This window comes from Symphalangus syndactylus, chromosome 1, assembly GCF_028878055.3.
Source record: "Symphalangus syndactylus isolate Jambi chromosome 1, NHGRI_mSymSyn1-v2.1_pri, whole genome shotgun sequence".
NCBI lineage: Eukaryota > Metazoa > Chordata > Mammalia > Primates > Hylobatidae > Symphalangus > Symphalangus syndactylus.
The window spans coordinates 115,841,636-115,854,418 of record NC_072423.2 but is presented as its reverse complement, the minus strand read 5'-3'; the positions used below and the strand labels follow the sequence as shown (position 1 = coordinate 115,854,418).

The window sequence follows — 12,783 nt, the reverse complement described above, 5'->3', positions numbered from 1 at the left end:
GCCTGGGCTTTAAAGAAAAGAGCCAGGGTTTCTCAGGCTGGGCCCCTTCACTGAGGCACAGCTTCAGAAAATACTGGTCTCAGGAGCCAGCAACTTGTCCAGGAATTTTGAGCCCTCAGTTGAAGGAAAATGGCCACGTGGTGTCCTTGCAGGCAACAGTGATGTCGGTGACGGTGACAAGTAGCCAGCCCAAGGAAGGCCAACCCCACCTTGGGTGGAATGCAGGGCACCTAGTCCTGCTTGGAAGGGGCTAGGAGGTTGGGGAAGGTTGAGAATGGAGGGCCAGGGCACCACACAGTGAATTCAAATAACTGCTCTTCAGTGAGGGAAGGAAGCCGCAGCCCTCCTTTGGCCCTTTACGCAGGGTCAGCATCTCGGCTCACAAGGCCAAGGGTCATCACTGGGCAGGAACCAGACTTTCAGAAGGGAAAGGTGCCATAGGCAACGCCAAGGGCATGACTTAAATATCCTGTCCTCTGGAAAGTGTTCAGGAGGTCTTGCAGTACACACCATTTAGACTATAAAATTCCTTTCATTTATGCCATGTGAACAAGTTGAGGCAGTGCGTTTCCAAGGTGAATTCATTGAATACAATGAAGTACATTTATTTTTTGAAGGAAGTTTTTGCCACAGAAATATTGAACTTGGGACTGTGCTGACAAGCTCTAACATAATCCCTCTCCTTCCAGATCAGAGCAGGGGTGACAAAGCAAAAGTCCACAGGCACTGGGCAGGTAATTGGTATAAATGAGGGTGTGGGGCTGGATGTGGTGGCTCACATCTGTAATCCCAGCACTTTGGGAGGCCTAGGCAGGAGGATTGCTTGAGCCCAGGAGTTTGAGACCAGCCTGGGAAACATGGTGAAACCCTGTCTCTACAAAAAATACAAAATTAGCTGGGCATGGTGGTTTGTGCCTGTGATCCCAGCTACTTGGGAGGCTGAGGTGGGAGTATTGCTTGAGCCCAGGAGGCAGGGGCTGCAGTGAGCCGAGATTGCACCACTGCACTCCAGCCTAGGCAACAGAATGAGATCCTGTCTCAAATTAAAAAAAAAAAAAAAAAGAAAAAGAAAAAAAAGACAAAGGGGAATGTGAGCACACATTGGTCTCATAGTCTACTCACCTGATTAGAGATTAATCCCAGTCTTTCTTTTTCATTACAATAAATGCAACCTGCAGGGGCATTGATCAGTAGAAACAATCAGCCTCATTGTGGGAGGTGATAGGGCGTGGTGTGGGCTGTGGTGACCTGGTGAAGTGGACACCCCTTCTAAATGAGAGCTGGTGCCCAGCTCCAGCCAGTTGTTGGTAGGTGAGAATGTGAGCTCCAGCATGGCCAGATCTTCTGATCTGGATTGTTTTTTTAAGTGTTAGATTCTGCAAGCTAAACAAGACATCCCTGTGGGCCAGATCATTTTGTAGCCTCTCCTGTGGGAGTCAGTGGCAGGAAGGTGTGGTAGGCAGAATAACAGCATCCCAAAGATGTCCTGGTCCTAATCCCCACCTGTGGCTACGTTGTCTTGCATGGTAAAAGGCTCTTCCAGGACGATGAAGGATCTTCAGATGGAGAGATTATCCCGGATCTTCCTGGTGGGCTTTGTAAGTCAAACAGGGAAGTGGGAGGGCCAGTGTCACAGTGATGCCATGTGAGAAAAGTCTGACCAGCCACTGGAGCCTGGGAATGCAGCCAGCCTCTAGAATCTTGAAACGGCAAGGAGCCAGCTTCTCCCTAGAGCCTTCAGAAGGAGCACAGCTCTGCTGACACCTTGATTTTCATTCAGGGACATCCATTTTGGAATCTGATCCCCAGGACTATAAGCCAATGTGTTGTTTTTAAGCTACCAAGTAATGGGTTGCAGTGGCAACAGAAAACTAATGCAGGGGGCCACTGTTTGGTATGTATTTAAACATTTTTAGAGGATGAGAAAATTCTCTAAATTTCTCCTTAAATGTCAAAGTATTGCTACAGCTAGGAGAACCGCACATGGAAACTTGAGGAAATTTCCCTTATTTCTAGGACTACGGGACAATGGGATGCAAGATGAATTTCCACAATGGGATAACCACGAACTGACCTAGAGAATCAGGAAGTCTTTTATCAAAGCACATATGTGTCAATGCTGCTCAAACACACACATTCTTTTCTGGCTGGACAGACTGTAAATTATTCCCACCTCCCGGGGGACAGGCACACGTTTATCTAGTGGTCGGGAGAAGTCACAACCCAGGCATCCAAACCAGTTAGAATGAGTTGTTACTGAGTCAGGTGAAAAGAGCTAGGTGGTTATACATCTGGTCTCTTAAATGCACAGGACCACCAAATAAATAATAATAAAAAGGCACATTGTCATTTTCATCCCGGGGACCCCAGTGAGAGTAGGGACCTCAGCTAGGCTCCTTGGAATTGGAATTGTTGTCCTGAAGAGGGCAAGCCTCTGTTTAACACTCTGAATCCAGGGCTTGCTGCAACCCTACGCTAGGTGACTCAGGCCTCTATCCTCTCATTACAGGCTGGCTAACCGCACAGCCTGAGTTGAGAAGGACATGAGCTGTCATGACTGTATCCAGATCAGAATTCATCATTTTCAATGTCTTGCCCTTAGAATGAGTCCACTGAGCAATGTGAAGTTGGTGGTGTCCAGGAAAACCTCCTGCTGTTCCTTCTGTATAATTCCTCTTCTTTAGGATTTCTGGTTAGGAACATGGACGGGTGTCTCAGTGCTCTGCTTTATGAAACTCAGCAAAGTCCCTGGAATGGATCAAGTTATTCTGCTGGCTCCGTGGGCTCCTGAGTGTTCAGTAAGGGAATGTCTGTGTCCTTGCTGCTTACATCCCCATTGTTGGGATGGGAGAAGGTGTATGGTTCACTCTCGGACTCAGGAGGGGAGCAAGGAGGTGGCTCCTCAGTGGCCAACTTTGCAGTTGGGGCCCTGGAGCATATGGTGGGTGGGGAGGGAGGGCAGACCCCCATGGTGCCCTGGAACGGCCGGTAGGTGTCCACCTCCGGCTGCAGGAACGACCCGCCGGAATCCTGTAGCAGATGCCCATACACCATGGTGTCCTCGATGACTGCATACACATGGGAGTCATTGTCCTTTCGCCCTTTCTGAAACTTTTTTGGCTGCCTCGGCATCTCAGTATTGATGTTGCCATTGTAGACACCCACAGCGAGGCCCTTGTTTGTCTTCTTTTTCCTATTTGGAGAAATGGAACAAGACAGAAGTCAGAAAGGCAAGAATCTTCAATGGGTACCATTGCTATGGCCCTGCTAGAGCTTGGATTCTTTAGGGTTCTGACCATGTCTCCCCCAAATCCCTCAAATTGCTCAGCATTTGAAACTGAAACTACTGTCCTCAGTGAACATTTAGAAGGGACCTGATTTTGTCTCCAGTTTTCGAGGTGGAAACAGAGATCACAGGTGGTAGAAGAGTGGTTTAGAGAGGGCACCTCTAACACTATCTGTGCTCAATTCGTTTTTGATAGATATGTGGTATCCAATGGTGGAGACACCTGACAATCCCTTTCCCCTCCATTCTACCAGAAACGGGCAGTGTCCCAGACCTTCTCAACCACATCAGGCTCAGTCATGCCCAGGTCAACCTTCCCGCACTCTTAGTACTTTCCCGTAGCTCATGCTTTATCTCTCTTTTGCCTGGGAAAAGCTCTGATCATCTAGATTCTAAATGGTGATACAAGAGACTCAGGAGGCCAGGCTGTATCTTAGTTTTCAGCATGAGCTGGGGAGAGGAGAACTCAGCATTAGCAGAGAGACCCAGTGCCTCAGTAGTCACCCCCAACAGAGGAAAGAGCTAAAAAGAAGACAAAATTCAGGCTGCAGTGCCAGAGTTCTTCAATAACACCATTAGCATTTGGTTTATAATGTTCTTTGGTACTTGGACCTGCATGGGCATTAGTGCTTGCTGCCACAGAAAACAAAGCTTTGCTCTCCATCTTCGTGAACCAAACAGCAGGGAATGCTGACTTTTTAGCTGACCAGTGACGCAAATGGAGGACATTAGCTCAATTAGCGTAATGGACCATATAAGGCACAGGCTGGCAGTTCATAATGGTGGACAGGCTCTCTGTACTTTGCTGAGATAAAAATAAACCTGGTACCTTTAGGTTGTAACGCTGAGCCCCCGGCCAGGACGATGGGTTCCTAAGGCTCCCGCCTGAAGCCCTGTAATGTTTGTCCCCACTAAAACTCTTCTCATGCTGTCCTGAAACTGACTGTTTATTTGCCTGTCTCTTCAGTCCCCCTGCCCCCATGGAAGAGATTGTCTCACTCATCATCGTCCCCAGTACCTCAATGAATCCTAGTGCCCAAGAGACACTCAGGAAGTACCCGCTTAGTGAACAAGTTAGATGGTATTGTCTCTCCTCGTTCTCACTGCACAACCTGTCCATCCTCCCACAACAGCTTCGGCATGGACAGGCCTTATGCAAACCTGCCAGCCAGCAGCCTCACACAAGCAAGGCCCGTAGCGAGGCTGGGCTGATGATTCTCAGGCTTAAATTGGAGCTGTTTCAAGATGAGGCAAGTGCTGGATCTCTTTCCTTGTCCGATTCCCTCCTGATAAGGAACCTGGGGCCCACTGTTAATGCCACACTTCCCCAACTGGGTAGGCTATTCCGTGCACCCTAGATGGGAAAATTCCCTGAGAGAAACAGTAACATGATGTTTCCTTAAAAGCAGTCCTTTTTCCCCACGTGTTATAGGTACAGCCAGTTCTCACGGATTAAAGACCTCCTGCAAGCCAGTCCTTCCTCATCAGCAGAGACATTTGTCTACAAATTTCATGCTATCCTGAAACTGACTTGGGCATGGACATTTGTAGACAGTCTTGTTGTAGACCAGGAATTTCAGTTGTTTGCTCAGGTCCACAGTTAATTTTTAAAAAAGAATTTTTTGGCTGGGCGTGGTGGCTCATGCCTGTAATCCCAGCACTTTGGGAGGCCGAGGCGGGCGGATCACAAGGTCAAGAGATCGAGACCATCCTGGCCAACATGGTGAAACCCCGTCACTACTAAAAATAAAAAAAAAAAAATTAGCCAGGCGTGGTGGCGGGTGCCTGTAGTCCCAGCTACTCGGGAGGCTGAGGCAGGGGAATCGCTTGAACCCAGGAGGCGGAGGTTGCAGTGAGCTGAGATCATGCCACTGCACTCCAGTCTGGCTACAGAGTGAGACTCTGTCTTAAAAAAAAAAAGAATTTTTTCAGGTTGGCTTTTTGGAAGGTCAAATCATGCTAAGGAAAATAGCTCTCTTCTCTCTCCCATGACTTTAGTCAGAAATATGAGCAGAATTTATACAGTTTGATGGCAGCATGGACTCTGTCTAAAAAGGTCAACATTTTCCTTTTATAAAATAGAAGCTCAGCCAGGTGCGGTGGCTCGTGCCTGTAATCCCAACACTTTGGGAGGCCAAGGCGGGTGGATCACTTGAGGTCAGGAGTTCAAGACCAATCTGATCAATAAGGCGAAATCCCGTCTCTACAAAAAATTACAAAAAAAATTAGCTAGGCATGGTGGTGTGTGCCTGTAGTCCCAGTTACTCGGGAGGCTGAGGAAGGAGAATCACTTGAACCCAGGAGGTGGAGGCTGCAGTGAACTGAGATTGCACCACTGGCAACAGAGCAAAACTCTGTCTCAAAAATAAATAAATAAATAAAACAGAAGTTGTCCTCCTGAGGGGATGGAAAGAGAGACTGAGGCAGTTAACTGGGCCTTCCTTCCTCTTGGCCACAGGCCTGGCCTCTGTTATATACCTGGAGCCCAACAGACAAGGATAAAGCAGTTTGCCTAGGAAACTGCAGGAGAACAAGCTGGGACAACACACATTCATTCTCCTTAAGGTGACAGAGGGAGTGGTTTCAGAGGCACAGTCTGGCAGAGCCTACGTGAGCATTTTCTTGCCAAGATCACCCCTGCTTGATCAATCTATTGAGCAAACAGCACTCTGCCTGCAGGGGACTTGTGCTGAGGCAGCTGCACCATGAACTACAGGTGAAAATGTCACGTGTGTTTTTTATCCCCCCCTCACTCCCAGGCATGGGATTTTTTTTTTTTCTCCTGAAAGCATGACTCACACCCGGCAATATTGTTTAACACTGATCTTCGGGGGAAAAAATGGGAAGCAAGAAAACAAAGTCAATAATTAACAACCACCCAGTCTGTGTGATCTGAGGAGGCATCAAATCAGATAAAGAGAGTAAGAGATTCCACCTACTTCTTTTTCACACAGCAAATGATGAGTCCGAGGGCAGACAGCAGTAAGGCTCCACCTCCCACCACTGCGATGAGGATGACAGTCAAGTCTGTGAGCAGAGACATAAAGAGACACATGAAGAGGCAGCTGGCGTTAGCTCTGCAATGAACTTGAGGCATCTCCAAAAGCAGCTGCCATCTTTCCAAAGGTGAAGCGCCATACATGTGGCTCCTTGTGTGCACATGGGGCTCCTCACATCACAAAGTGTTTATTTCCTTTCCTCTTGGATCTGGGTCAGCCAATATAAGGCAACTGTGCCAGTTTTGGGCCTAACTTTTAACAGGATGTCAGCTTGCACTTTCTCTCTGAGAGAAAGCCAGCTACTATGTAAGAAGTCTGACTATGCTGAGACCACCATGCTGTGAGGAAGCCCAAGCTAGCCATGTAGAGACTCCACCGGGGAAAAAACCAACCCAGTGAGAACCAAAGGCCCTAGACGTATGTCTCCAGTTAAATTCTCCAAGCCATCCTCTCTATTTGTTCAAGGCTTCTGGTTGGGGCCCCAGATATCCTGGAGCACAGATAAGACACACTGCTGTGCCCTGTCTGAATTCCTGATCCATAAATTGTGGGTAAACAAAATGGCTATTGCCTAAGCCACCAAATTTTGGGGTAGTTCGTATATAGCAATGAACAATTGAAACAAACTGAGGGACCTACCAGATCGACTTCAAAGGCTACTCCTGGCCTACAACAGGTGTGTTCCACTGATTGCCACAGCCTGTCTTGGAGAAGAGAAGAGCAGAGGAGGGTAGGAGAAAGCAGGGAGTCAAAAGTCAGAAGTGAGGCAGCTAAAGGGAGAGTTCTTTCCTTTGTGCTGTCCTTTTCCTGCAGCTGCACAAAGGAAAAAGAAAATAAATCAGAGGGAGAACCCTGTACCAAACAGGGATTTAGAATGTCTTGCTTGTTCACCAAGAAAACAAAAGGTGAGATCCAAAGGAAAGAGGAATGGAAAGAAATGACAGAAAATGAATCTAAGAGAGGAAGAAAACCCAGGAGGTAACCTGTGAGTGTGGAGAGGTTTCCACTTGTGACATTTGGCTCCCACCAGTTCTCTTGAGGCTAACCAGTTGTGTGGCTTGGATGGACCCTCAATCACTCTGACCACCAGAAAGGGAAAGGGAAAAAAGCAGCCTCCACGGTCCCTTGTGGTTCTGACACTGTGATGCTCTGTGCCTTCACTGAGTAAAGGGCAGACATGGCCCCACCACAGCCTGCCCTGCCACACCTGCATTCCCTTGTTTGATACCCTTCAGTGGTGCCCACGACTTTGAGGAATAAAGGCAAATTCATCATCCTGGATCCAAAGCCTCCCAATTGAGGGTATTTCATGGATTCCAACGTTTCACTGAGACTAAACAAAAAACCATGCACCTGTCAGACTTTTCAGGTCCCCATATTTTAATTCACGAGACTGAATCCCGTGATACTTTTATAAGGTGGCTATTATTATCTACTCTCTGTAGATGAGGAAGATCATAGGTGTGAAGAGACTTCCCCTACGTAAAAGGGAGATGAATGGTAAAGGATGCTGGTAGACTGACTAAAAAAAATCTAGGCTGGCCAAAAGAATGCAGTTGAAGGCATGGTGTGTGAGTTCCTAACCTAAAAATATCAAAAGACCTTATATGCCTCCTCCAGTCTCTTGTGGATCTCTCTGTCTCTGCCATGAAAACGGCCCAGGCTGGAGGACAAGAGACCATGTAGAGTCAAGCCAAGTAATGTCAGTTGTCTCAGATGATCTTGGCTGAGCCTCAGCAATTTGAAAGCACCAAGCTAAGATCAGCAAAGTCCTCTAGCCAACCTGCAGCTGCCAGCAGGTGCATGAATGACTGAGCCCTGATAAGTCCAGCTCAGACCAGAATTGCCCAGCCAACGTTGGAGCAATAATAGATGGCTGTTACTAAGCCACTATGTTCTGGGATGGTTTGTTACTCAGCACTATTGATGCAATAGCTGACTGATACATGGACAGTCAGGACTCAGTCTGTGTTTCTGACTTGTCTCCAGGCTTGCTCTCTATCCTCCAGCTGACGATTTTTTGTTTATCATCATCCTTAAACACCCTGAAGGCCCTTACCCACAGTCCTTGGGGTAAGCGTCACCGAGAAGAGCAGGTCTAGCTGCTTGCCGCTCGCGGGGCTGCAGTTAGAGATGTTGACCCAGAAGCTGTGATGGTGGAAGCTTGGCTTGGGGAGCACATCCTCGTCCAGGCTGAAGATCTCCTCAGCCCGGGTCCGCTGCTCCTGGATGATCATGAATGCGCGCCCTGTCTGGCAGACCACGCCGGTCCGCTCCTTAAAGAAAGTCAGGCAGGCCACCTGGTCTCTGGGCACACTGATGTTCCAGGACACCGAGGTGAGGGATGGCAGGCCCCGGTCCCAGTTGGGTGTCCTCAGGTAGACCTTGCTTTTTGTGTCGGGGGTCACCGTGAAAACACCTTCCTCTGCAGGAAAGGAAGGGAGATCCAGACAGATGTTTCATTCAGTCAACATGAAGAGGAAAGGGAGCAGTGGAGGAGACGAAGTCCAACTGTCCAGACCAGCGCTGTCTAACAGAACTTTCTGCGATGATGGAAATCTTCTAGATCTGCACCATCTGATAGGGTAGCCACCAGCTATATGTCTGCTGAGCCTTGAAATGTGCCCAGCATGACCAAAGAACTGCATTTTAAATTTGTTTCATGTTAATTTATTATTATTAGTTATTTTTGAGAGGGAGTCTCACTCTGTTGCCCAGGCTAGAGTGCAGTGGCACGATCTCTGCTCACTGCAAACTGCAAACTGCAACCTCCACCTCTCAGGTTCAAGCAATTCTCTGGCCTCAGCCTCCCGAGTAGCTAGGACTACAGGCATGAGCCACCATGCCCAGCTAATGTTTTGTATTTTTAGTAGAGATGGGGTTTCACCATGTTGGCTAGGCTGGTCTTTTTTTTTTTTTTCTTTTTTGAGACGGAGTCTCGCTCTGCCACCCAGACTGGAGTGCAGTGGCGCAATCTCGGCTCACTGCAAGCTCCGCCTCCCGAGTTCACGCCATTCTCCTTCCTCAGCCTCCCGAGTAGCTGGGACTACAGGTGCCCGCCACTACACCCGGCTAATTTTTTTTTTGTATTTTTAGTAGAGACGGGGTTTCACCGTGGTCTCGATCTCCTGACCTAGTGATCCGCCCACCTCAGCCTCCCAAAGTGCCGGGATTACAGGCGTGAGCCACCACGCCCAGCCTGCTAGGCTGGTGTTGAACTCCTGAGCTCAAGTGATCTGCCTGCCTTGGCCTCCCAGAGAGCTGGGATTACAGGCATGAGCCACTGTGCCCAGCCTCATATTAATTTAAATTCAAATAGTTGCTATGTGGCTAGCACCACTGTATTGGTCCGTGCTGGATCAGTCTCAGTCAGAGTAAGTACTCAAGACTTTTGAAAAAAACAAAACAAACAGGCAAACAAAAACCAGGCTAGTTTCTCAGACTGGTGGTTATCTCAGCTTCCCTTCAGAAATGCTCTCAACATAGCTACTACGTTCATCTACTGCCCTATTCCAGGGTGCGGTTGGTATAGACTGATTTCCATTTCAGAGATTAAAATATCTTCAGGTTCTGGGAAGAGTTCTGGAACTGCAAAGCTGAAAGACCTCCTGACATGTCAACTAATCCCTTCTTTACCTTCAGGAGAGATAAAACCCATACATTCCACAGTGATGAGAACGTGTCTTATTTGCAAAGACTCCTCAGAAGGAGTTTCTCTGGTAACCTTGGAGATATCAGGCAGCCTGGACCCACCTTAATCTTATGACCAAAGATTCTTCTCCCTCCCACTCACACCTCAGAGAATATGAGTATGAAATAAACATCAAACAAAGGTCTCGGTCAATTTTAAAATGGCCTCTAACTTAATGTTCTTGGAGCAACTTGTAATGGTGACTGTGACTTTTAAAGTCAACCATGTAGAAGTCACATTGTGAGCCATTTAGACCTCATTTACTGCCTCAGAACATGGAGACCACATGCCAGCCTCCCAGGAGGGTCGGGTCTGCCCAGCTGTGCCGCTGGACTCTGGCTCCAGAGACTCCTTTCCCTCCCAACGCTCCTCCCTCTGTGCTCTCTGCACTGCATTTTGAATTGTAAAAGCAGAGTCATAAAAATGTCTGCCTAAGGATTTTTATGTCACTACCTTAAAAATCTGGGACTGGGGAATATTTGGCTATTTCTCATTTATGTCCTGCCTGCTTCCAAAAAAGACTCAAACCTGATTATGTGTTTTGCTGCCTACCAACCATCACCTCCCACTGTCAGAAACATTTTTGATTTCTAATCTCAGGAATTTTCCATGCTAGGTTAATGGTAAAGTCAGGATTAGGACTCACTATCTTTCAAATTTCTTGCGCAAGGACCAGCATATTGAGCTATCCCTTCTTTCCAAACTGGCAACTTAATTAAGGTGATCACAAAACTAAAATCAAATAAACGCTTAAACTAAAGGGGCATGGAGATGGGGGAGACCCCCCTTACCTTTGAAATAAGGTATAAAGGACACCGTCAGACCCTGCCTGGAGGCCTCTTGTCGGAAGCTGGGGGCAAAGGTGCGAAGGGTCACCGAGATGTTCTGCTTCACCTGGATCTGCTCGATAGAGCCTCCTGGGCAGAAGGAGCCGAAGTACAGGTCCTGGCTGGGTATGGCACTGGCCACAAGGTAGCTGAAGCTGGTGTTGCAGGGCTTCTCATGCGTATGCTGCTGCAGCTTCTGGGCTGGCACCAGCACCAGGCTGAGCCTGTCCTTGGGCACCAGCAGCTTCCAGGAGAAGTCATGCAGCTCCACAGGCAGGTGGAGGATGTCACTGGGCACCTGGAGTGAGTAGGATTTCCTTTGGCAGTACCGGTGGTCTGTGCAGCCTGGAAGAAGTGGGGCATGCTAGCCGTGCACACAGGAGACCAGAAGTGCACCCTCCCCAGCTCTCCCATCAGCCCGAGGTTGGGTGTCTGCATGCTGCCCTGTGTTTCCCTTTGGTCTCTCTTCTCCCACCCTGCCCTCTGCTTCTGGCTCCTCTGTGTACCTTTTCTAGCGGTCCCTCTGCTCTCTCACATTCTTACGGTTTACTAAGCTGGCAAACAAACTTCTGGGTAGTACTCAGGGTTGAAATTTCCTCTCTTTTTTTGCTTAAGTTCTTTCTTCTGTGTATCTGTGTCTTAGATGCTAAGTGTCATGGGGCAGGGCACAGGTTTCACTCCACCCAGACATGTTGCTCAGGAGGCAGTTCTGGGCAGTGGTTGGAGCTGTGAGTGGCGTTGGGGAGATGTCAGTTTGTCTTCTGGCTCTGCCACTTCCTAATAGGGTGTTCTCGGGAAGGCTACTCTGCCTCTTGTGGCCTTAGTTCCTGCATTTGTAGAGATGCTAAGAGCACACATCAGAAGTCATGGTAGCCCAGCAAGGAGGTGGCTGTTGGTTTACTGGCCTTCAGTCATCAAACTTTTTTTTTTTTTTTTTGAGACCGAGTCTCACTCTGTTGTCCAGGCTGGAGTGAAGTGGTGCGATCTCGGCTCACTGCAACATCCATCTCCTGGGTTCAGGTGACTCTCCTGCCTCAGCCTCCCAAGTAGCTGGGACTACAGGCACCCACCACCATGCCCAGCTAATTTTTTGTATTTTTAGTAGAGATGGCGTTTCGCCATGTTGGACAGGCTGGTCTGGAACTCCTGACCTCAAGTTATCTGCCTGCCTCGGCCTCCCAAAGTGCTGGGATTACAGGCATGAGCCACTGCGCCTGGCCAAACATTTTTTAAGTGACTAGTGCATGTCTAGCACCGGTAAGGGCTAACTGGATGAAAAACGGAACGAGCCAAAGTTCTTGACCTCAGGAATCACAGTCTTGTGTGAGAGAAGACAAGAGGGCAGTGAGTGTGGAAGTGGGGGTGTGGGGTGTGGGGGGATGGGGATGGCAGAGGCTGGGGAAGTCTGAGCAAAAGAGGAGAGGATCTCACAAGATGAAGATTGGAAGGCTGGGCAGAGAGACATAAGCCTGAACATGGGGCAGTATGACACACTTCTGAGGGCTGCAGGCTCTACCTCAGGCTGGTCCCAAAGGGATGTGTTGACACTCACTCTGCTTGCTTCTTGGTCACCCTTGCTCACCTGCACTGTGGGTGGGGTTTTTTTTGAGTCTTACTCTGTTGCCCAGGCTAGAGTGCAGTGGTGCAATCTCGGTTCACTGCAACCTCTGCCTCGCAGGTTCAGGCCATTCTCCTGCTTCAGCCTTCTGAGCAGCTGAGATTATAGGTGCCTGCCACCACGCCCAGCTAATTTTTGTATTTTTAGTAAAGATGGGGTTTCACCACGTTGGCCAGACTGGTCTCGAACTCCTGACCTCAAGTGATCCACCAGCCTCGGCCTCCCAAAGTGCTGGGATTACAGGCATGAGCCATCGTGCCCAGCCAGGTGGGCCTTTTTGATATGATTTACAACCTACCCAGGGAACCCCACTAAGGCAAGGCAGGGAGAGAAGAGCTATCCATAGCCCGGGACAAATGCAC

The 12,783-nt window shown here is 48.7% G+C and overlaps 1 protein-coding gene across 1 annotated transcript in view; it reads right to left on the bottom strand.

The window, feature by feature from the left end:
* Positions 1–54: 54 nt before the first annotated feature.
* The window catches only part of CDCP1 (CUB domain containing protein 1), a 64,334-nt gene continuing 51,605 nt past the window's right edge, over positions 55–12,783 (bottom strand). Inside the window, exons 6-9 of the mRNA XM_055294746.2 lie at positions 10,768–11,148; positions 8,345–8,710; positions 6,226–6,313; positions 55–3,193 (exon numbers count right to left, since the gene is read on the bottom strand). Of these exons, the coding sequence (XP_055150721.2) occupies positions 2,764–3,193; positions 6,226–6,313; positions 8,345–8,710; positions 10,768–11,148 (1,265 nt within the window). The 3' untranslated portion in view covers positions 55–2,763. The remainder of the gene's footprint in view (positions 3,194–6,225; positions 6,314–8,344; positions 8,711–10,767; positions 11,149–12,783) is intronic.